The following is a 24,616-nucleotide window of genomic DNA, read 5'->3' on the forward strand; positions in this document are numbered from 1 at the left end:
CAAGAGAGGCCCAGTCCTTCTTCTGAGTGGTGGGTAAGGTATGCAAAATGTTATGCAAAGTCTGGTTGAAGCATTTGAAAGGAACATTACCAGCAGGATGAAAAGGAGTACTGCATCACTTTTTGATACTGCACAAGTGGCAGAGCTGCTCATGTGACACCCTAAATGTTTGGTCACAGATATTTACATTTGGAGTGAATGTGATGAAAGTTTTGTTTGTTTTGTGGTGATATGCTTTGCAACTGTATTGGGTCTTATGATATCATTGATTGATAACATGCAATTCCTATTGTGAACAGTAGAGGTGGTGTGCTGTTTAGTGACTTTGGAGGTTTTGTTGCGTACTGCTGGAGCTGGCAACCATTACCAGAGTGGTCACACTAATGGAAGCAGCACAACTTTCTCAGTCTCCCTGTTCCTGTGTTTTAGGTGGGTAAATCTTGTTAAAAAGTAGAGACTTTGGTGATAGAACATCATGATTACTTAAACAAAGCATATGAGCTGTCAAAGTGAATTATTTAACATTGCTATTTGAATTGATTTCCCGAGTTCACTGAAGCATGGCGAAGCTAGTGGCCATGATTAGCTGTGCTGAGGTAACTTATAAGCTTATGTTTGAGTTAATATGGTAAGCTTCTGCGCACTTAAACCCATTTTGAATACTGTATTTATGTTTATCATCCTGATGTATACAATGAAAAGAATGTATATTAATATGTGTCGATGTATAGTGAAGGTTTACAAGAATCACACTGAACTGGGTTCATGACAACCAGAATTTATTGATGTAATAGGATGCACGTGTGCTGTGTTAGGCTGTCAAATGGTGAACAGAAATGTCAAGGAAATTTGATGAAGGATTGCACTGATAACTGTAATAAACTGTCACACTAATGGAAGCAGCACAACTTTCTCTGTCTCCTTACACTGTGCCATCGCCATCTGACCAGAGGCATGTATCACTCACAATTGCTGGAATGGAGGTACCTGCCACTATGTGATCTAAAGAATAGTCAGCAGGCAAATACTGTTGAGAAAGAGCATCGGCATTCTTATTACTTCTGCCAGACTGGTACTTGATCTCAAAGTCAAAGGCTGCAAGCTGGTCAGCCCATTGCTTCACAGTGGCCCCCGTTTGGCTGAAGAAAGGTGACTGAGTGGATTATTGTCAGTACACAACTCATACTTATGCCCTAAAATGTACTCCCCAAATTTTTGTCTGTCATAGTCCACTTGAGTGCCAAACACTCCAGTTTCATGGGGCTATACTTGGACATGTTAGTCCTCCCTACTTTTACAATGAGTATCTGAACAGTAGACTGCTTCAGGGGGACCAAGGCTGGCAAAGCCAATAACCCAACCAGTAGGCCTGGGTCTTGAGGCTGAAACAGCACCATACTGCCAGAGAGCTGTTCAGAGCATGTGGCAACTTCAAATTGCATCACATCCCCTGGATAGCTGCACACCCTACCACCTCGCCCCCTTACTTCAAATGAAGGAAGACTGGATCAACTGATGGCAATGTTGCAGAACTTGGGGCTTGTGACACCGAAGGTAACAGGAAGAAACAAGAGTCATGTTGACTAAAGAGTTCCTGATAACGTTTTCTTGTGACTTCATCCCCAAAACACCAGGGGCTGTGGAGGGCAACTTGCCAGGAGGGTTCTTAACAACATGTATACCACAGCTGGGGAATACATTACTGCAGAGCTCAACAACCAGCTCCAAGTAACCAATATAGAGAATTTCCAGCCCACTGGCAGCTCAAAGTTGCAACCACTGGCATGATTGGAGATGATCAAGACCCCAAGGCTCAAATTGCTGAGAGAACAAACTTTCAGTCATTGTTGATACCATGAAACTAGTGTCTAACAAACAATGTACCTCACCAATACAGACATGTATGTGTGGACATACAGACATCAACTTTGACACAATACACACACCTAGACCAAGCCCTGAGCCCATAGGTGCCCCACCCAAATCGTGGCTCTATAGCTTGGTGGGAACTAGTTTTCCTGCAGCTGATTCAGGGAAAGCAGCTTACTATGGCTAGAAGTAGAAACTTCATTAACTGCATTAGCCCCAACACAAGAAGCAATTTGCTCTCCATCACAATCCTGCACATAATCACCAGGATTCTAGCACCTTCTACATATAATGGGGCCATGGTGAGGGGACCTACTACATCGATGGGAGTCTTTAAAGAGTGCAACCATTCAAGTGAGCTGATTTATTTGCTCTTCAGTTCATCCAGTTCAGAATCCTTAGAGGTACTAGTAGGTAAACTGGCGGCCCCATGGACACCATACTGGAAGCCATGCATATACAGAACAGAGTGGCTTTGGCCCCTAGTACCCCCTTGCATACTGTCCCACTCCCATCATATAACTTCCCCACATACCTCTAGTAAAGTGGCAGTTGGGTGGGGGTGTATCAACTGCTTTAATTCTCTATGAAGGACACTATTAGACACATGCTGTACAAATTGGTCACACAATAGAACTTCTGCATTTATCATATCATGAGGTGCACTTTGTTTAACTTTTTTCATAAGTCTCATCAGAGTAAGAGAGAATTCCTGCAAGGAAATCTCCTGCTCTGACCAAATGAGCCCAAACAGGACTCATTGAGCTCACTGACTCAGCTGATCTGCTGAATGTTTTGTGAAAGTGAGTATTTTCGTTTTTCTGGTTGTTGAATCTACTTATCTGCCAGTCAACTATAAAAAATAATAATTATATCTTGGACCTAAAATCTGCTTGTCCTGGGTGCCCAGGCAAGTGATTTGTCAACCCCTGATATACCGTATATAGAAATGTATATATTGTAAAATACCATAGCAAAACCTAGTCATTGTCGCCATTTGCAGTTGTGAAGCCCATCAATGGCAAACGAATGATAGAAATGATTTTTGTAATGAGATTTGTTCACCTTAGTGCACAGGTTCCAAATCCTGGTAGTAGAGAACCCCCTGCCCTGCACATTTTAGTGTTTTCCCTGCTCTAACACCCACTTCACCCACTTCAACTCAGAAAGGACTGTTAATTAGCTGATTAGTTGAAGTGGGTGTGTTAGAGCAGGGAAAACACTAAAATGTGCAGGACAGGATGTTTTCCAGGACCAGCATTGGGAACCTGTGTCTTAGTGACTTAGTGTCTAGTCTGTTTCAGTTTACCATGTGGCCCTTCTTAGTGTGTGTGTGTGTGTGTGTGTGATACAGTGTGAGAGAGAGAGAGGGAGAGAGAGTGCGATTCATGCTGCTTATTCAGCAACTCAGTTGTGTTTCAGTGAGTGTGTATAGTGTGTGAGAGAGAGCATGTATGTGCGTGGGTGTGTGTTTGTGTGTGAAATCTTTAGCACTGCTTTCTTAGTGGACCTGAAATCTCTACCAGAGCCAAACCAGCCAACTATTACTCAGCAGGATTCTGTCTCCGTCAGTGTGCACGCACATGCCCGCTGTTATATTTAAAGTCTAATTGAGTGTGTATGTGTGTTAACACGAGTCTATATTTAAAGCCTAATTTTGTGTGTGTGTTAAATACTCTATATTTAAAGCCTAATTGTTGTTGTGGAGACTCTGTTTACCTTCTCTGGAGCCATGTGGCTTGTCAGTCAGGGAATACACCACACACACACACACATTTAGATACCATCCTATTATCCAAATATGCTCTCACAAGCGTATTGCCCAAGTGTGCTATATGTTTTCACTTGACCACATTTGTTACAAACTAACTCAGTTTCTTACACACACATACACACTGATGCACATACACATCAATTTAAAATCCCTGCCCTCATGTATTTAAAATTTTCCAAATAGCTGCACTGACCACAGAATAGTTTCCCTGACTTTGTGGCAAACACAAACACTGGAAGCTCTCGTCTTTTTAAGATGGTTGCCTTGTTCAATTGAGGAGTCTCCTGCTCCTGGATGAGGCTGTACTTTCTCATTTCAGGTCCTCAACAAATAAAGAGTGGACACCACATTGGTTACGGGGGAAATATCTTCTAGTAGCAGAGTATACACCATCTCACTGCAGCATAATATGACAAGAAGTCTAGAAAGAAACACTAGACCTTGCCCATCTCCAAGAGAACAGCAGCATTAGCCACAGAAATCTGTTCAAAATGGGCAGAACTATGAAATATCAAAATGTCAGTCATAGCATGCTGAACACATTTTTCGGAATGCACATGCTTGATGCAAAAGGACGTCAAACTTCTGCAAATCAGACACAATACAAACACAGTATTCCTTTGTAATGGCATGCATCTACAATAATCATAACTATATTTGCAGACAACAGCTACATTTTCAGGTGAAATTAAATGGAAATAACTGTACAACAGTTAAAACTTTATCCAGTTATCCCTGAGGGCTAAAAAAGGTCCATACACTCACTTGAATTATCAGTAATGCACAAGTGTCACAGGTGAACTAGCCCCTTTTTAAACTTGTATGTAGTCTTACAGTCAATAATGTTCCCTGTGTATCTGTTTTAAAATGAATGTTAGTTAATACAAGCCCCTTGCTAGCTAGCTTCAGGGTAAGGAAAAGAACGGCAGATTTTGCTAAATTAGTGTCCTTGTGATAGAACTATAATATCAAAAGCTAGACATATTTTTCTATAAGTGCTTTTTTACATGAACATTATAAATACAACTTAGTAAACCTGAAATTAGTTGAAAAATGACAGCCTTCATTGTACATTTTTTCCACTGGTTTACCCCCTTATTTTACTAAAGGTGCTATTGCATGAATGATCTACTGAGTATAATTAAAATCCAGTGTGCTTCTTCACAACAGCCTTGAAGGAAATATACTGTATATACCACAAAAAAAAAAAAAATGCATTTGATGCACCTTGCTTTGGAGGACCCCCTACATGGACTCCAGGCTTTTGGCCACCTAAACCAGCCTAGCTTCTCATAAAAGTTCAGTTGATGTCCTATGGTGCTCCGATCTGCCATAACGGGAGTCTCAGCCTAATCTCTATCCATGCCCAAAAGGACAGACCACCCCAAATCACAACATGACTTTTGTGCTCCCACAAAAAAAGGGGGCCATGAAAAGCACAGAGTATTTGCATTTCAGCTCTTTTTCCTGCAATAAAAATAATATTTTCTGATTGTTTGGGGGAAGATACTGGAAAGAGAGCAATATTCCTTTGTTGTGCCAAATGGTATATGAAATACTACATAAAATTTCGACTTAAGATTTAAGTCAGTAGCATAAACCATACTTCCCTTTGGTTATAACCACTCAACCTTTATCCAATAAGCAAAGAAACACAAAGAATTTAATTGCAGGAGATGGGCTGTTTTTTCAGGCTTTTGTCAGAGCGCAAAACAATGAGTTGTACCTACATTTTTTTAAGGAACTTGTATAAGAATTTGCCGTAAAAAAGAGCTAACTATCTCCCTAAACAACACCCAATACTAAAAGTAGCATACATTCTTACCATTTTTGCTGTGCAGTACTGTCATGAAGTAAATTTTCCTACTTTTATTATTTTATGATGTATATTGACCAAAATTTGTGAAATGTATATATGCCTAGTAGCATGACCAAAAATAGTGCAAATTTTCCTTGGTCCCAAAGCATCCTTCAACATGTTTTTCCTGTTATATTTATATTCCTGTTATTTATAAGTAAAACTTGTCAAGTTTGAATACTGTCCTACCATCAACCTACACAAATGTATGACTACATATAGTGTGTAGTTTTTAGCACTATCTAATAGAGAAAAGGTGTATTTTTTTCATAATCCTTGTGTGGTGCAGATCAATCATATGTTGTGCAAACAAGGAGTGAATGAGCACTCAGTCCCTGCAATTAAAATGCATTTTATTCTCGCCACCGTGTGTAAGGGCAAGGTGAAAGTTGTCTCTCACTGATGAGTCATACAGATGTATGTAATTTTGTATTTCTGCCACCAGCAGAATTTTCCATTTCTCTTCAGTGCTAGTCACGTCATTAATTATACTGAATAGCTTGTTGTGTCATGGTATTCAAGAGTTTGTTTTACCATTTGAAACCAGTGCACAGAAATGTGTATACACAGATGGGAAGAGAGTCAATTTTAGATTGCAACCTTCAAGATCTTGAAAGTTGCAGCCAGAAACATATACAAAAAATATGGTGCATCTGAAGCTGAAAGTAGCAACTAGCATGTGAAGGAGTGGGCGATTGGAAGGGGGTCCAAGAATAAGGAGAATGACTGAGGAAGTATGATAAATAGAATCATTTATTCACAGCTCAGACATCAAAATGGTGTAAAGAAATTACCGCGATATGTACATAAACACGAATCACTCAAGAGGAAGTGACTAGTGTACAGCAGTCTTATTTTCCTCCTCTTAACTGCCAGGGTCAGTGAGCATCATCTAGAAACTTTCTTGTATATGTGAGCACACATGCAGAGGTTTTCCAACAAAGTCACATAATGAATGACACAGTGTTTGCAATAAATACCCCTATCTTACAGCCCTCTTTCCTGGTCTTCTTTGCACCTTGTCAACATTAAACTGCATGTGCACAATATGGAGCTGTCTGCTTAACAGCTTAGGATAACGGTGGTATCACTACAAAATTATCCTTTGTAGGATTTACTGTCTGCTTGATAAGCAGCATTTACCTCTCATTTCTCCCTGCCAGGTTGGTTTCACTTTTAGCACTGTCATCTCCAAGTATCCCTCACATCCCCAGCATATCACTAACAAGCAGGCCTGTGGCCACATGATTGAGTGGTTTTCCTTCTCCATACCACAAGCTGTTAATTGATGTTTAGCTGGATTTCAACAGCTATGGTGTTGGAATAGGTTTTCCCTCCACGCAATTGACTCCTCATTTCTCTTCACTTGGGTTGGGTTTTTATCTAATATTATAGTGCAATAACCAGTCATACTCCCTTTTTTTAGCAGAGTAACATGAGGATTCTATGTCTACGATTCTATCTTGTACTTGGGAAATGTTTCTAGGGAAATAATGTTTAAACAGTTGAAACATCATTGTCCGAAGAAGGGTCTGGGTCAGCACCTGCTAGCTTCCAGACTGCTAGCTGACAGGCTTTAAACTCTGTAGGGAAGCTGATTGACACCTTGCTCCTAGCAGTTGGGCACCTGAGCCAACCTGGTTTATTGCTGGTAACAAGTTGTACAATACATTCTTCCAGACATGCAAAGAAACCCTGAGAAATCTGCCCTGTGTGCCAAGAAGCTCTAAATAGGACCTAAATAAGAAAGTATAGGTTTTTGAATCACAAAGCCAGCACTATTAAAAAGACTGCCCACTTGGCATAATAAGCTCATCACGTAGTTCTGTGTTCTAACAAGGGTCCTCTCTGCCTAACAGAAGGGGAGAATCACACCCTCAGACACCCTGGTAGGTACCTGAGTGCCCCTGTCAAGCCCACAGGGTAGGCCCTAGACAGTACCCCTGTCACTAATGAATTCCATGGAGTATACCCCTGAAAGGCAGAGGCTGGTGACAGGGTGCTTTACAGCTAAAAGCATTGCTACCTGAGATCACTGGGTCCTGTTGACAATGTCACAGTGATACAAACTACAGTTCAACCTTCTTGGTGCTTTGTTGATAATGGACCCCAACAAAGTTATTGCTCTAAAGATTGTTCTCTCTTGGACAGAGCTACAACTGAAAAGGTCCCCAGGGTTCAAAGCAAGCAGTTCTATTCAACTTCCACGTTCAGAAGAAGGACACTTCTAGATTTGAGAGGGCTGATGTAGTTCAAGTTGTGCAACCACAGGGCTGGTTGAAGTCAGTGGACATGCGGGACACTTATTTCCATATTCCCAATGCCTCAATGGATGCTTTTTAAAGTGTCACATTCCAAGAATTTGCATTCCAATTCAAAATCCTACCCTTTGGCCTGTCCATATATCGTCACTTTTTTATGTATGCAAGCAACATTTTCTCCTGTGATGGCCAATGGCATCAGGATACTGCCTTACAGATGACTAGCTCCTATGTGTCCCCGTCAGTGATCAGCCTATTTAGGACATGTCCACAATCCTTGCACACATTACTGTCTTATAGTAAACTCAGAAAGGCATTTTGGCATAAAGGCCTGATTCAGAGAGAATACTAACAAGCCTATCACCCCAATGTGTGGCAGAAATTATTATGCTTGTCAATCAGATTTAATCAGGCCCCATGTGTTGTAGAGGATGCTAGGACTGATGATAGCAGCTGCAGTGGTGATTCCTCTAGGCTTGCACTATGCTTGCTGGAGCTACGAACTTTCAGATGTGGGTTATTAGCTTACTACTGGGTCCCAAACACCAAAGATGGAAAGGTCCTTGTCTTAGTGAGAGGAGCCCAAGCACTAGCTTGCTAGAGATGCAATGTGGTCCTAACATTAATACCATTACCATTTATTACACACCATACAGCAACTAGGTCACAAAGCACATGGCACTTAGAAAACTGCAAACCACTACTGCCTTTGGTAGTTGTGGGAACACCCTGGTGACTTCCTCTCCAAGCAGAACTCCTGTCCCATGTGGATGGAGAGATTTGGCCACTAAATTTGGCCATCTACCACTAAAGGCCTGACGTGGATCCTGTGCTGGAGTCACTAAAGGCCCATTCTTACAAGCTTATGCAGGATGCCAAACTGAAATGGGTGCCTCTGAAAATTGCCCTTTTTTTTTGCTAGTAATCATTTTATCCAAAAATTTGGGAAACTGCATGCTCTGCTGATTAACTTTTCTTTACATGTGTTGATGAGCAGAGGACTCTGGGGTGTTTAAATCAGGGATTTCTGCCCAAGGTCATTTCAACTTTGTAAATTAGTCAATTAACCTTGTAGTTTTCAATAAAGATGCAGAGATGTCATGCTGTGCATTTGTAGATCACATATAAAGTGAAAAGCGTGTTCCTTACACAGCTCAATTGTATTTAGTGATGCTCACAAAACTCCATAAAGGGTCAAGCCCACAGAGGGCTGGAAACATGAAATGAACAGTGACAGAAAAGTCAGAAGTGGAAGTTATTTTAACTCACTTCTATGCCAATAAAATATTAAGCAGGTTAACAGTGCCTGAAAAGATCGAAATCTAGAGAAAAATTACAGAAAAGGTAAATTAGGTGTGAATTAATCAAGTGTGGTGACAAGAAAATGGTGTGACATGAAAATGGAGGATTAAAAAAAAATACACTGTACCCAGGTGATCATGCACACCATGCACGTCACACAGGGAACCCGCTATTTTAAAAATGGCTTCTGCGGCAAACAGAACTGACTTACAAGAAATCATACTAGTCTTTAAACATCCTTTCCCTAAAAAACATGACCTCTTCCATCAGCTGAGACATTTGTTTATGGCTTACAGCTATGCACAAACCAGCCTGTCCTCTGTTTTTACAGGAGCATTTCTTTAGTTATAACTGAATGACTTTGAATTTGTCTTAATTTGTGGGTTTGTGTTGGATCACTTTCTGTATTTTTCATATTCTTTCAATATTGCCAGTAATATAAAATGACTGGGTTTCATAAAATGTTCTCCATGGTATTCAGTCCCTGACCTAGTGAACTAGCATGAGAATGTGTTTTTGATAAAGACTACAAAGCACTTCTATAAGTTGTTCTGGATAACAATGTCTGCTAAATGCTGTAATTTTTAAAAAAAAAAAAAAAGCAATTTCAACTTGACACTACAAACTATATATAAAAGTATGGTAATCCATGCAAATTATATGATTTGAAGTGGTTCAATCAAAAGTTACCTTAGTTAACATTATATTAAAGAGCACAAGTAGGATACAAACTATTTTCTGAAATTACAGGATTTTCATGAATACCAATTTTTTTGTTTAAATGCTATCATGAACAGTTAATGAATAAATCTATTTGCATCCAGCTTGAGAAATGAAGCCCACTGTTGCTATAGAGTATGTTATCCCAGTGATTTACAATGCCACAAGTGTTTAGAATGGGTGAAATAGAATGCTAGTTGGTTAAATTTAATCAATTGTGGAATTGTGTCACATACACTGTGGTGTAAAATTATAATTCATTAATATTCAAATGCATTCAGAATTCTAATTCTTTTAATTTGAAAGTTTCCACCAGACCACAGACAATACCAGGAATGTGGCAGAGAGAGCATTAGATTCAAAGCTCATCTAAATACTATAACTCACCTACTGCTGCGGTGCATGGTTCCACATGAATAACTTAATGATTTGTACTTTACCAATAACAGTTTATGCCAATGTCTCACCCTCGCTTCAGTGGAAAATATCACTTGGATTCTGTAGATTTGTACCTTCTAAGAACTGCTGCTATAATCATAAAGACTGTGATGACCTCATAATATGGTTGTACTCAACATCCTTTCAACACGATTATTACCGTTTGCCTTTACTCATCTACAAATGATGTATAATCCCTCCATCTGGTGTCATCCAGAAGAGGATGGATTCCTTTTTAAGTCTGGTTCCTCTCAAGGTTTCTTCCTCATATTGTCTGTAAAATGTAAATGTCTCAGGGAGTGTTTCCTGTATCTGAGTTTCTGTAAAGCTGCTTTGTGCTAATGTCTTTTGATAAAAACAGTCATAAAATTGAATTGAATGAGTTTACTTAATACTACAATCATGATATTGTGGCATAAATTAAAATAAACTGAGGCTGTCACTACATTATAGCCTGTTTAATAAGCCTGTGAGATCACACTCTTTGGTTTACTTTCTTTTTCCTTGCAGTGAGCTCCCAGGGCACATACCAACTACATTTTTAAAGACTCTTCCAAAGTGTTATTCATGCTGAGATTCCTGGAATTGGAGTTTTCATTTTCTCCCTGTGTCTGCATGGATTTCCTCTAGGTTCTCTGGTTACTACCCACTTCCCAAAAACAAGATATCTCTAGGTGTGAATGAGTGTATGCAAATATGCGTATACATGGATACATCACAACAATGACCAGTATAAAATGTAAAAATAAATATTTAACCTGTGTGTATGTGCCCTTTATGTAAGTTTAGTGAAAAATTATGGAATCTGAGCCACCAAGCTATCAATATCAATATAAATTTTTCAACATCTTATCAAAATGATGATCATTGTTCTTATTTGACTATATGAATTGTTGCTGTATTAAATTGACTTTTTTTTACATTGTAATTAAAGGCCCTTCAAAACGGATATTTACAGGGCTACAGGGTTACCTCAGCAAAGCTTCTTCTTCTTCTTCTTTACCTCAGCAAAATAATACACCTTTAAACCTTGGCTTGAATTAAATTTCACAGTTGTGTGAATGCACATACGCAAACACCCATTGAGTTCACTTCATCTTTTTTGTCTTTCAAATATAGCTGAAATGAAATCAGTGGAGATACAAATGACCCTAGCCAAAGCTGAATCATGTGAATTGCTACGCATTTGTGATTGTGAGAGCATGTGGGACAACTGCACCGTCAGCTATCACCTATTCTTAGCTCTCAACCCAGGCTCCTAATCAGCATTGCTAACAACGCTTATCACTGTGAAATGCCTTGGGATCTGCATTCTCCTGTGAAGAGAAAAGATTTATTTAAGTGAATAGCTTAGGCTTCCTGTGTCTCAGGCCAAGTCACTATCATAACATTGCCGGTCAGAAGGGCAGAGGAAGGTAACAGGGAGATGGGTCCCGTCTGGTGGCTTCAGATAGAAGAGGTGTACCCTGGGAAAGTGACCTGTGAGCTGCCACACCTCCACACTTAGCACTACTCATGCTAAAATCTGATTATTATACACTACTGTTAAATGAGCTGGGCTGAGCTTAATATAGACACTTCCTCTTCCTTTTGATTGGCCTCAGATTGTCTCATCTGACAGGAATGCAGAAAAAGAAAAAACTATGCCTAGTATCTTTTTTTGTGTGTGTGTCTAGTTTGCTAGGTGCTAATTCTATTATCTGTTAATTGCTCTTACTTTACCATATTTAAAGAGAAAAAAAAATGTAACTTAGTAAATATGTATTTTCTATGATCTGTATTATGACAACTGGGTGTGAGAGTAGATCTTCCCTATATTCCAATTCCCTATGCAATTTGAAATAAAAAATTGGATTTTGAAAAGTCCCCCCAAGGGAAACTATACCTATTACTTGGAAGACATGTATATCTTTTGAAATCTGAAGAAATAATGAGTTGGAATCATGCTCACCAAGCTAATTCACCAGAATGTTTTGATCGCATCTTGCTTCCCTGACCAACCAATCAGACAATTTGCCTTGAAGGTGTGGGCAGATAGCACAGATAATGAATTGACAGAGGATTTTAACTAGCTAAGTGCCTTAGCTGTTCTAGTTTTAATGAGCAAACATATTGCCTTGTCTCAGGCTAACAAGAAATATGTCTTGACTGAAAAGCATCTGATTCTGTGCACCCATTTCAAATGGACGACTGGAATTTCTAGCCTCTAACATTATGTGGAACAAGAAGTAGCTAATGTGAATTTCTTATGAAAGGGTCATCCAGTTGTTACTAGGTGTAAGTTCTTGTTCTGGAAACGAGTAGTGATTCATGCCACTTCTTATAACAGCCTTCATGTAATCTTCTTAAGAAAAACAGCAGCAGCTGAAATCTAGTTTAAGTGATGACATAATGGTTGGGCTTTCAGTAAACAATGCTGATATGATTATTGATGACTTTTCTATATTCGTTATGTAACATCATTATTTGTGTGTGTGTGTGTCTGTGTGTGTGTGTGGCTGTCGGGGGATTCCCAAACACAGTGTATTCCATCCATCAGCACATTTCCCATCTGCTAAAGGTAGAGAATAGCACTGTGTGTGGACATGACCTCTCCCACACTTAGGAACAAACACACTTACATACACTGTCCTACTTTCAAACTGATACACACAGACAGATAAACATAGCAAGTACACACAAACAGCATACTTACTCATACCATCATATAAGAATGGCTAGAATTTTCCTGTGTGTGTGTGTGTGTGTGTGACGGTTGTGTGAGTGAATTTTCAAACATGCATCCTCCCCCATGTGGTAAATAAAGAAATAAAAGATGAGAAAGTAGCGAAGTTCTCCTCCTCTAGCCGCTGAGTCTGGAGCCTTTGCCAAATTTCCGCTGTGGTGTAGGTGTGGTGCCTCCACTCTCCTCTGTCTCCTCTGTCTCCCACTCTCTCTCTCTCTCTCTCTCTCTCTCTCACACACACACACACACACACTCCCACACTTACTGACAGAGACAAGCAGACAGTGGTGAAGAGGGGGCGCTGCCACTCTCGACAGGCAGGAGGCCAGAGGACAGTGACGCCGAGCATGGCACACAAAAATGTACGCATGCACAAATACACACAGTTTAAAAGGCATGGCTGAGTTGAAGGACTAATGTCCTCTTTTTCCCTTCCTAACCTTTATCCTTAGTCCTTTCAGCACTCTCTCCCTTTGTCTCTCTATCTCTCTCTACCTCGCTTCCCCTCACTCGTTCCCTCTGATCTTATCAGGACTCATAAAGGCAGCCAGTAGGAACATCCCTGACTTCCTGTTTCTTGAGGTATGGGTGGAGAAATGTTAGTACAGATGCAGAACAGTCAGCATACACACACAACTACAGTGGCAAGAATACTCAAGGGGAAACACGGAGCAGACAGCTAGGCGAAGGCCTCTGTCATGTATCCAACTTTCATCATCTGAGAAAAAGAAAGAGGACAAAGGGAAAGCGTCACCGTGCATACTACTGTACATGCCCCCTTGTTATATCCCACCCTTCCCCTGCCAGTAAGACGTGTGTGTGTGTGCGTGTGTGTGTGTGTGTGTGTGTGTGTGTGTGTGTGTGCACGTGTATGACCTTTATATAAGTTTAGTGAAAATTTAATGGAGGTTGCATAGTTGTCCTGCTATTAAATATAAATTCTTTTAATGTTGAGGACATATCAGTGAAATATAGACACATGTGACCTAAACCACTCACACACACACACACACAGAGAGAGAGAGAGAGAGAGAGAGAGAGAGAGATTTAACATATATTAGGTGACATGTCTCATCTGTATCTTAATATTTCTGTCATTTTGCCCTCTTACCATTATTAATATCAATGCAGATCTCTTGGATGAATAAGATTTGGATTTAGATGATCCTTGTTTACAGCAGTTTCCTGACTGTCATTTAATAGTAGGTGGCTGAAATTCACTGACAAATTATTTCCGCAATCAGTCCACACAAACACTGCAAACACAGAATAAAGTAAAATATCTCCAATATAGATGAATTTATCTGATATTTATCATTATTAGGATATAATGAAAAACAGAAAAGGTAAAATAGATATATAAAAAGGGATTCATGTCATTCAGAATAGTGCTCCTCACTTAAATTACCATCTCTGACATATGATATTCAGTCTATAATAAAACTGGGAAATTGTTGCTATATCAGGAGAGTAACTCGCATTTACTGACATTGCTTGCTGTTACTCTACAACAGTACTGTAATGTACTGTATGTAATATTTTCCATATAGCTGGCGAGCTACAGTAGTTAATTGCTAGTAACATTTTTCACACATAGACATGGATGGGAGTCTTGATTTGTCAAAAAAAATACCATAACACCCAAGATTTTGTTTAGCAAAATATTAAATGGCTAGCTTATCTTGAAGGATCTGTAGTTAAAAGGTTTTTGAAGAGCATGTCATCATAAAAAAACAACTGTGTTGTGAGATCATAAGCTGAGCTTAATCATAACTGTCTCTGAATCTGAATTGAATGTGAATTAGTTTTTTGTAGTTTTTTTTTTTTTGTATTAAAAATTGCTGCTGTATAAAAAAATCTGACCAGACAATATAATTAGACAGCCATCCAATAGAAGCCATTTAAAATCCCATTTTGAGTGCCATCAAAAGGGGCTAATTACACAGAATTACAATCAAGCACTTAATGTTGTTTACATGAATCGACAGAAATCACTTAAAAGCAGCAGTTTAGAAAGATAAAATGAACAGGACAAAAAAAAACTAAACGGTAAAATTTATAGTAAGAGAAACAAGAACAATAAACTGTTTAGAAAAGAATGCAGATTAAGAATGCAGTATAAGACACGGATCATAGGCTTTAAATCCCACCATGGATGTAGTCATAAAACCGAGAACTGGTGATATAATGCTCAGTTGGGGGGAATGTTGGCCGTACATAGCCTGGATGAATAGGATAGCATAGGTGTGGAGACATCGACTTAAAGCACTAATTTGTGGTTTCCACATGGAGACAGGCATAGCACTCGCAGTTCACCAGCAAGCCACATGTTCAGCTTTCCCTTGGAATCAAATCCATGGGAATGTTTTGCATTCATCACAGACAAGAGGTTATTATTCCATCTTCCCATACATACATAAATTCACCAAAATGTAAGTGTATGGGCGTCTACAAGTCTACATGTGTGTGCGAGGTTGTGTGTGGCCATGCCTATTTAAATGTGTATGTGCTGAAGGATGGTTTTGTTTCTATTTCTTGAGAATTTTAAGAGAAATGGATTTTAAACATCCACATCTACCCACTCTGTGCCAGGTTAAATGTTAACTGGCCAAGTATAACTTACAGTGTTGTTGACTGTGCTGTCTATTAAAGAGAGAGGCAGTTTATAATCAGTAGTCGAGCTGCAAAAAAAAAAAAAAAAAGGATAGGCAATTGATAGGCACAGAGGGAATCAAACTGAACCACTTAATTATCCAGCGTATTCATTCATTCATTTTGCAGAATAAAATATTAAGACGGTCCCCTAAGAAGATGAACTGAATTCTGGACATCTCTTATATCTTACCACTTGTTATCATACATATTTTTCCTTTTAAAGGAAGTCCACAGATCTTGTTGTAGTGTTTGTTTTCCTTTTCTGATTTATAAAAGTGTGTATTCCAACTTTTGATATGTCCAGAATAAAAGTACACTATATGGCCAAAAGGCTGTGGACACCTGACCATTACACTCATATGTGTTTTTTGAAGATCCCATTCCAAATTTAGTCCCCCTTTTGCTGTTGTAATAACCTCCACTTATATGGGAACCCTATATTTAACCCTAAATTGTGTAGCGTGGCTGTGGGAATTTGCTCATTCAACCACAAGAGCATTAGTGAGATCAGGCACTGATATTGGGTGAGGAAGCGTGGCACATATTTGGGGTTCCAATTCATCCCAAAAGTGTTTAGTGGGGTTAAGGTAGGGGCTCTGTGCAGGCCACTTAAATTCTTCTACTCCAACCTTGGCAAACCATCTTCACGGACCGTGCTTTGTGCACTGGGGCATTGTCATACTGGAACATGTTTGGACCCCTTAGTTCCAGTGAAGGAAAATTGTAATGCTACAGCATACAACGACATCCAATAGACAATTGTGTGCTTCCAACTCTGTGGCAGCAGTTTGGAGAAGAACCACATATAGCTATGATGGTCAGGTGTCTACAAACCTTTGGCCATATATTGTATATGCACTCACCGGCCACTTTAGTAGGAACACCTGTACACCTGTTTATTCATGTAATTATCCAATTATGTGGCAGCAGAGCAATGCATAACATCATGCAGATACAGGTAAAGAGCTTCAGTTAATGTTCACAGCAGACATCAGAATGGGGTAAAAATGTAATCTCAATGACTTTGACCATGGCATGCTTGTTAATGCAAGACAAGCTTGTTTGATTGTTTCAGAAACTGCTGATTTTCTGGGATTTTCATGCACAACAGTCCTAGAGTTTACACAGAATGGTGCGAAAAACACAAACATTCAGTGAGTGGCAGTTCTGTTGGTAGAAACACCTTGTTGATTACAGAGGTCAGAGTAGAATGGCCAGACTGGGTCGAGCTGACAGGAAGGCTACTGTAACTCAAATAACTACTCTTTAAAACTGTGGTGGTCAACGAGGCATTTCACCCACAGAACTGCAGATTGATTTTTTTTTCCCCCACACAATTCTGTGTAAACTCTAAGGACTGTTGTGTGTGAAAATCCCAGGAGATCAGCAGTTTCTGAAATGCTCAAACCAGCCCATCTGGCACCAAAAACCACGGTCAAAGTTTCTGAGATCACATTTTTCCTCTTTCTGATGTTTGATGTGAACATTAACTGAAGCTCTAGACTTGCATCTGCATGATTTTATGCATGCATCACACTGCTACCACATGACTGGCTGACTGGATAATTGCAGGAATGCGCAGGACTACAGGTGTTGCTGTTAAAGTGGCGCGTGAGCATACAGTCCCCTCCAAAAGTATTGGAATGGCAAGGCCAATTCTTTTGTTTTTGCTATACACTGAAGACACTTGGGTTTGATATCAAAAGATGAATCTGACGATAGATCAGAATTTCAGCTTTCATTTCCTGATATTTACATCTAGACGTGTTAAACAACTTAGAACATGGCACCTTTTGTTGTCATGTCTTCAGTGTATAGCAAAAATAAAAGAATTGGCCTTGCCATTCCAATACTTTCGGTGAGGACTGTATATAGTAATATTACATTGCATCATTTACAATACACTGTACCAATTTACAATGATAAAAAGGGAAACAAGTTTCACAAGAGCAATTATTACTGCCTTTTTTTTATTATTATTATTGATTCGGGCCATACCCCTGCCTTCCAGCTCCCCACCCTGTTTCTCACTTCACATATCCTTTCCTTTCAGAACACTCTGAAACTGACACTAGGGCACAATGGATAAATATTAATGTTGTTATCCAATTTATTTGTCATCAGTTATTGCGATGTTCCACTGGGAAAAATCTGTTTAATTACACACTTATCCATACTTGCACTAACAAGTAGAAAATGAATGTTATTCATTAAAAAAGAAAAACATAGTGATGGTATAACTAAAACAGTTAGCTGAGATCTGTGAATGTAATTAGCTAATGTGTGTACACACCCCCCTGAAGAGCTCGGCTTTTCATTACGCTAATGGTGCTAAGCATGTAAAGATGCACTGATTGTTTTTTTTGCGTGTTTGTTTTGTCGTATTTGTATTCTTACATTTTTGAAAACTTGATTTGATCATTCTTATTAATTGTGTTTTACTCCAGTTTATTGTTTGCTCTTTTGTATTATCACAAGACTTCATTTTGTATAGAGTTTTGTCTCTGAGAGTTAGGTCATGCAGAGCACACAGTAAGTAATGCAAGCATTCTAAAAAAAGAAAAACTCAGGAAGAGCCATATGACATGTATAATACTCAAAACCATGTTACTATGCAGCAGAAACAGTGTGTATTGGACCATGTCTGGACAGTATGCTTTTTCTTTGATTCAGATCAGCCAAACTTAAGGTTTGCTTTCCTCGTTAAGATTAACACTAATGAGCATGACTTTCTCTGTGGTCCCCTCCTCAACCACAACCCTGTACTTGGATCCCAGCAGGGGCTCAGTGTCTTTGTGTGTGCACGCGTGAGAGATTTAGTGTGGGTGTATGAGTGTGTATGTGAGTGTATACTCTGTACTAGAGTAAAACAATGGCCCTCTCAGATTACATCTCTGTGTCTGTGGAGGCTGCTGGGGAGGTGGTGGTGAGGGGGGCGGGACGTCCTGTGTCAACCAGCCATCTGATTGGATAAGGCCACTTATATATCTACAACACAGGGCCATCAAACCTCACTACAACGTTCAAATTTGGAGCTGAAAACACTCAGCTTGCTTGGACAGCAGGAGCTAGTGAGCACTGTCATCTATCTTTGGGAATTTATTTTTATTTTTCTACCAACATCAGACCAACATTCCTGCTTTGATTCTTGTCATTTTTGTTTTCTGTTCTCTAATAATTTTTTTTTACATGCGTATGCGGGGAACATAATTGCAGTACAAACATAACCAGAAAAAACTGACAGGTCCTGCAATTGGCTTTAATTTAGCAAACTTTGTGTCATCATCACAAGGAGGTCTTTGCTGGAATGAATATATCTGAGTCTAGTTATTGTTCAGAGGCCAGCACTCAGCCCAGCCAGGTTGTGGAGTGTGGAGCATGGGTCGCTTCGTCATCTTCCAGCCCAGTAGGTCCTGAGAGGAGCCGCAGGTTTGATCATGAAGCAGGTGGTGGAGTGAAGGAGAGGAGAACAGGAAGCCCGGATTCAAGCCAATCCAGTGAGGGAAAGTGTGGGGCTGAGCCGAGGATCCGGAGGCCCATGAATGCCTTTATGGTGTGGGCTAAGGATGAACGCAAGCGGCTGGCATTGCAGAATCCAGATCTACACAACGCCGTGCTAAGCAAGATGCTAGGTAACACTTCTCTACCTGAATTTTTTAAAATTTTCTCTACATTTTTCTACATATAGGATGCCCTGACTTGGGATGCCATGCAATTTACATATATTAAGAGCTGTGTCATTAAATATTGAAATCTGTTTCACTTAAAATTGTGCAACTTTGACTTTTTTAGATAGACTGTTAACTTTTGTAGCTTTAGTAGCTAAAATAGATAATAGATTGAATATATTCATATTTATGACTCCTACATTATCCTTTCGAGGTTAATACTTGCATACTCGATGCACAAATATTATTGTTATTGGTTCCTACTCATTTTGAGTTTCTGCATATAGCCAGTTTCACAAAACTGAAACTGTGTTATCCATATAACCTTTTTTTTAAAACTGATTTTAGTGAGAGATCATTGCTTCACAAACACAGTTTAGGACAGTCATATGGAATAGGTTGATTATGCTGTGGTGGTCTCTGTGGTTTTGAGATCTATTGTCATTACATTTGTTTGTGCATGTGCTCAGAAGTTTGGATAGTTACAGATGATTGAAGGTTTGTAAATATGTTGAAATATCTCACAAAGTCCATAACATTCTAGGAACAAGAGAAAACAGGAACGAATGATCACGGAAATATGAAATGCCTGCATATGTTGTGCAATATTTGTACATTGCTGGACTTCAAGTAACCAAAATGATGTTCTTGTTTGAAAAATGTTAAATTTCCTGTTAGCAAAAGGGCAGTTTGGAGCAGACAGTCTTTAGCCCACAAGCTGCTAATTGTCTGTATGTAGTGACCCGTTAATAACTCTACAACCACTGACTATAAACATTTCTCTATACCAAACAAGTGGTCATATTGTTAAGGCATGCTGCTATCATAGGCTTTACTACTGAAGCCATTACTCCACAACTAACACAGTGTAGCAGTTAGAATTAATATGCAGGGATTCTGATTTTTTTTACACAAAACCAAAACTTAAATACAAAAGAGGTGGTATCAGATGTGTTTAATGTAGAACATTAATTAATTTCGGGTTAAATTTCAGTCAATTATTCCGGTACTAACTGTTACAATAAACGATATATTTAATTATGCTAGAATTAATTGTGAAATGAAGGTAAAACAGTAAATAATGTTCACAGAAACATAATAGCCTTCATGTATTTTTTAGGCCAGTCCTGGAAGGCTCTGAGCACACTGGACAAGCGTCCCTTCGTAGAGGAAGCCGAACGTCTCCGACTGCAACATCTTCATGACCATCCCAACTACAAATACCGGCCTCGGCGCAAAAAGCAGCCCAAAAAGATAAAGCGAGTGGAGCCTGGCCTGCTTCTCCATGGTCTTGGTGGATGCTCTGGGACTGGAGATGCCTACCCCCAGCACCCTCATCCCCACCACCTTCTACCCTCTTTGGGCCATTTCCGAGAACTTCATCCTGGATCTGGTGCACAGGATCTGGAGATCTATGGCCTCCCCACGCCTGAGATGTCTCCTCTGGACGTGCTGGAGGAGGGCGGAGGAGACTCTGTCTTCTTTCCCCCTCACATGCAGGATGATGTGGGCTTGGCACCTTGGGTCAACTATCACCAGCACCAACAGCAAAGCCAAAGCCACCATGCTAACCACCATCCCCCAAATATCCACTCTCTCCACCACTCCCACCCCCACCCCCACCTCAACCAGAAACCTGCACCAGGTTGCCGTTCCATGCACGAGAAATGCTCAGAACCTACGAACCCTCACAATCTCTTCCCTTCCCATTCCAGTATAAGTCTCCCAGAAGAGGCTAAGGTCCCACAACCCTCTAGTGTTCCACTTCAAAGTGTTTACTATGGTCAGATTTATGGAAACACCCCACAACAGCCCTTCACCTCTCAACTTGGCCAACTTTCTCCCCCTCCAGAATCTTCCACCCCGGTTCCTACTCCCTCTGCCTCCCAGGTTCCACCACCCTCCCTGGACAATAATGACCATCTAGGACCTTCGGCAGATTTCTGGAGCGAAGTGGACCATCATGAGTTTGAGCAGTATTTGAGTGCCAGCAGGACTCGAGTAAACAGGAGCACTGCATGTGAAGAGAGCAGCACGCTCATATCAGCCCTGTCTGATGCCAGCAACGCTGTCTACTACAGCGCCTGTATTACTGGATAAAGACTTCTAGCAAATGCTAGTTTTAAAATCAGGTGTATATGATTTTTTTGTGTGCAAGAATATCAGTTTATTTGATTAACTGTGTTGGCCTGGTTAAATTTTCCTCCTAAGTGTCAAGTGAGTCATTTCAAATGTTGTTAAGGAGATTGAATATTTGGTTGTTTTTTTTTTTTTTAGAAGTTGCGGAAGAATACGTGTACATTACAGACTACAGAAAGATGTTTCTTTTTGCACCTTTTTTAAGGGCTTTATGACATATAGTTCTCAAGGCCACAGTCAGTTTTTCAACAGTTTAGCAGACTACATTCAGCTACAGTATTCATATATACCAGTCACAGCAATGTTCATATCAGATGAGGCTACAATAGCAGGGACAATAAGAATGTGAATGTTTCTTTCATTTTCTCAGAGGGTTTTGTATTTACATATTTGTTTTTTTAATCTTTCTTTTATATAATTGTTAAAAAATATTATGTTTGCACTGGGTCAGAATGTTTTGAACTGTATGAGAAACCACTCGAAACTCCTTAATTCTGCACTTGATGTCTCTCAAGCAAAGAAAGTCATGTTCATGAAAGAGACCACAAAATCATCTCTGGAATTTGGATCTCTTGAAGACTGTAATTTATTGTGTATTTTCTTGCCATATGACTGAAAAGGTCATTTAGTATATATGTATTTTATTAATCCTCTGTAAATGTATTCTGTAATCCTCTGAGTCAGCAATTGAGAGACATGTTGAGTTAGTAATAACTTTCCAGCTTTTGGTAGTAATTATCTTCAAATAGAAGTGTTTTCAATAAAAAAAACTGTCTCTCAGCCATTAAATCAAAACAAGTAATTGGAAACACACAATTCATTTCATAGAATCATTTTCCCACACTGAAGAGGACATGCATTTTGATTTTATACATGTGAATAGTTTTTGCATTTTAAGTTTTGTTCTCAAAAATGCATTTGTATTGCACATCCACACATTTCACTGAGTATTTTTCAAAAATAAAGGCTTAAAACATGAGTGGCTCATGAGAATGATTGTATTTGTAGCACATTTTCAGAGTATGGTATACAAACATTTTGTAATATTTGAATAGCCTGTAGAACTAGAGATGTCTGTGGTGACCGTTATCCTTTAAGAGACAGAGAGAGAAAGAATAGTCGCAATGTTTAACAGCTCTAATTCATTTCCACCCCCTCTTCCCTCTCCCTGTCTGATTTTCTGATCACCCACAAAATGAGTTTGGCTCATGAAGCTAAACCACTAACAAAAATAAAATGGCTTTGACCGAGAACAAAACTCAAACTCCATATCCACTTTTGACTTTATACAAAGAATCTAAAAAATCTTGAGATTAACGCAATGACCTTATGTGGATTCATTTGGAAAATGGTAAAGAAAAAGTAATGATTCACTAAATAATCTTTAACTGTGTTCCAAGTTTTTTGTTTTTTTGTTTGTTTGTTCTTTAAAGTTATGGGCAAGACCGGTGTACCGGGGTTTGGGCATACACACTAATGTGCACTACAGTTCACTCTGTTTTTGTTCAGGGTGAATGAAATACCAGAGATGTTGATGAGTGACTGCATGATTTCAAGCATGAGGGGTTCATCTGATAAGCGGTAAAAACTCACCCACCAATTAATTAGGTATAAAATTAGAAAGAATATCAAAACAGAGGAAGATCCTGTGGAAAGAGGGGAAGTTTGGATAGCTGGAACATTGTGTATATGTGTGTGTGTGTGTGTGTGTGTGTGTGGGCAGCCATGATTTATATCTTGGTGGGGACTAAATGTCCCCATAAGGATAGGAATATCTAACAGGTTTGACCTTGTGGGGACATTTACCTTGTGGTCCCAACAAGCTTTTACTTCAAAAAAATAAAAGAGGTAGAAGTATTTGTTTAAATTTCGGTGCAGTCATTGATTAGCTGCAGTAATAATTATGTCAATGGAAGGTCTTCACGGGGATAGTTAGACAAATGTGTGTGTGTGTGTGTGTGTGTTTTCACTCCAGGGGAAGGATGTTAAAGGGAAGAGGTGCTTTTTCTGTCCAAACAGTTCACTCCCTGGCCAGGAGAGAATAACATTATCTAAGTTCATTGATTTTTCAAACCCATCTCAAGGTTAGCAAAATATGCTGAATGTTTTGATTTTTGGGGACTTGGGCTACAAGAAAGCCGTTGCCCTAAAATAAACGACTTTTTTTTTCAGCTTGCATTTTGGCCTGTGTATGATACACGCAGAAACAGAGGACAAATCAGTGCATGTGGCAGCAAGTAGATTTTCTGTCACTTTGCCATCTCTCTCACTGTTTAAAGTTTACTACCCAGCTGTGGGTTCATGAATGCATGAGTGATCCATTTGGAGATTTATTCAAATAAAACTGACAATAAAACCTTTTCACTTTCTAACTTCCCCTTGCCTGGAGCACAAAGTCACCACTTCAGAAACATCATTGTTACCTGGTTTTAAAGGCAGATCAATTTCTTTACATTAAATCATTACATTTACAGAATCTTTACATTTCCTCCATCTGTCTTCTCACTAAGCTGTTATTTTCTTTACTAGAGTTTTATGTGTAAGAATGTTGGCTTGAAGCTTCAAAGCCCTTTAAAAGTTTCACATTCTTATTGACAAAGGAACTCAGAATCTTTTATTTTGTATTATTATGTTATGAGTAGCACTCATCACTTGCCATTGCAGATGGACTGGCTTAGTTTTCACATCTGAGCTAATATGAGGAAGAAAGACGATGGAATTCGAAATACAGGTACTGTAGGAGAAGTTCTGCGCTATGCGGTGTGTAACATATAACAGGATTTTTGTTTGGCACTAACATTAGAACAGAAAGCCTCTGCAGTGTGTGTGTGTGTGTGTGTGTGTGTGTGTTCCTTTGACATTAGGTGTGTAGGGTCACAGATCCTGCCATATTTGAGTGTTTTGTTATTGCAGCTGAGTGTGTGTGTGTGAGTGTGAGTGTGTGTGTGTGTCCCTGCATGTCCTCACCCGACAGCTTCAGCTTTTCCATCAAACTGGACTGTGGACTCTCCCCAAAACCCCATCCAGCAAACTTAAAGCATGATGTCATTCATGTTTTCTCTCTCTCCCCCTCTCTTTTCTTCCTTTTTCTTCCCTTCTTCTCCTTATCAGGACGTGTGACTACCATCCGTACCCTCACTCTTCCCCTCTCCGACAGGAAGTAGCTCTACCTCCCCTTCCTGTGTAAGCGGCAGGGCGAGGGGAATG

The 24,616-nt window shown here is 39.5% G+C and overlaps 1 protein-coding gene across 1 annotated transcript; it reads left to right on the top strand.

The window, feature by feature from the left end:
* The first annotated feature begins 299 nt into the window (after positions 1 to 299).
* sox18 (SRY-box transcription factor 18) lies at positions 300 to 22,388 on the top strand. The gene is made up of 3 exons (XM_034311539.2): positions 300 to 429; positions 18,941 to 19,234; positions 20,391 to 22,388. The coding sequence occupies exons 1-3, from the start codon at positions 384 to 386 to the stop codon at positions 21,368 to 21,370; spliced, it is 1,320 nt and encodes a 439-aa protein (XP_034167430.1). The 5' UTR covers positions 300 to 383; the 3' UTR covers positions 21,371 to 22,388.
* The last annotated feature ends 2,228 nt before the right edge of the window (positions 22,389 to 24,616 follow it).

Source organism: Pangasianodon hypophthalmus, chromosome 16, assembly GCF_027358585.1.
Source record: "Pangasianodon hypophthalmus isolate fPanHyp1 chromosome 16, fPanHyp1.pri, whole genome shotgun sequence".
Taxonomy (NCBI): domain Eukaryota; kingdom Metazoa; phylum Chordata; class Actinopteri; order Siluriformes; family Pangasiidae; genus Pangasianodon; species Pangasianodon hypophthalmus.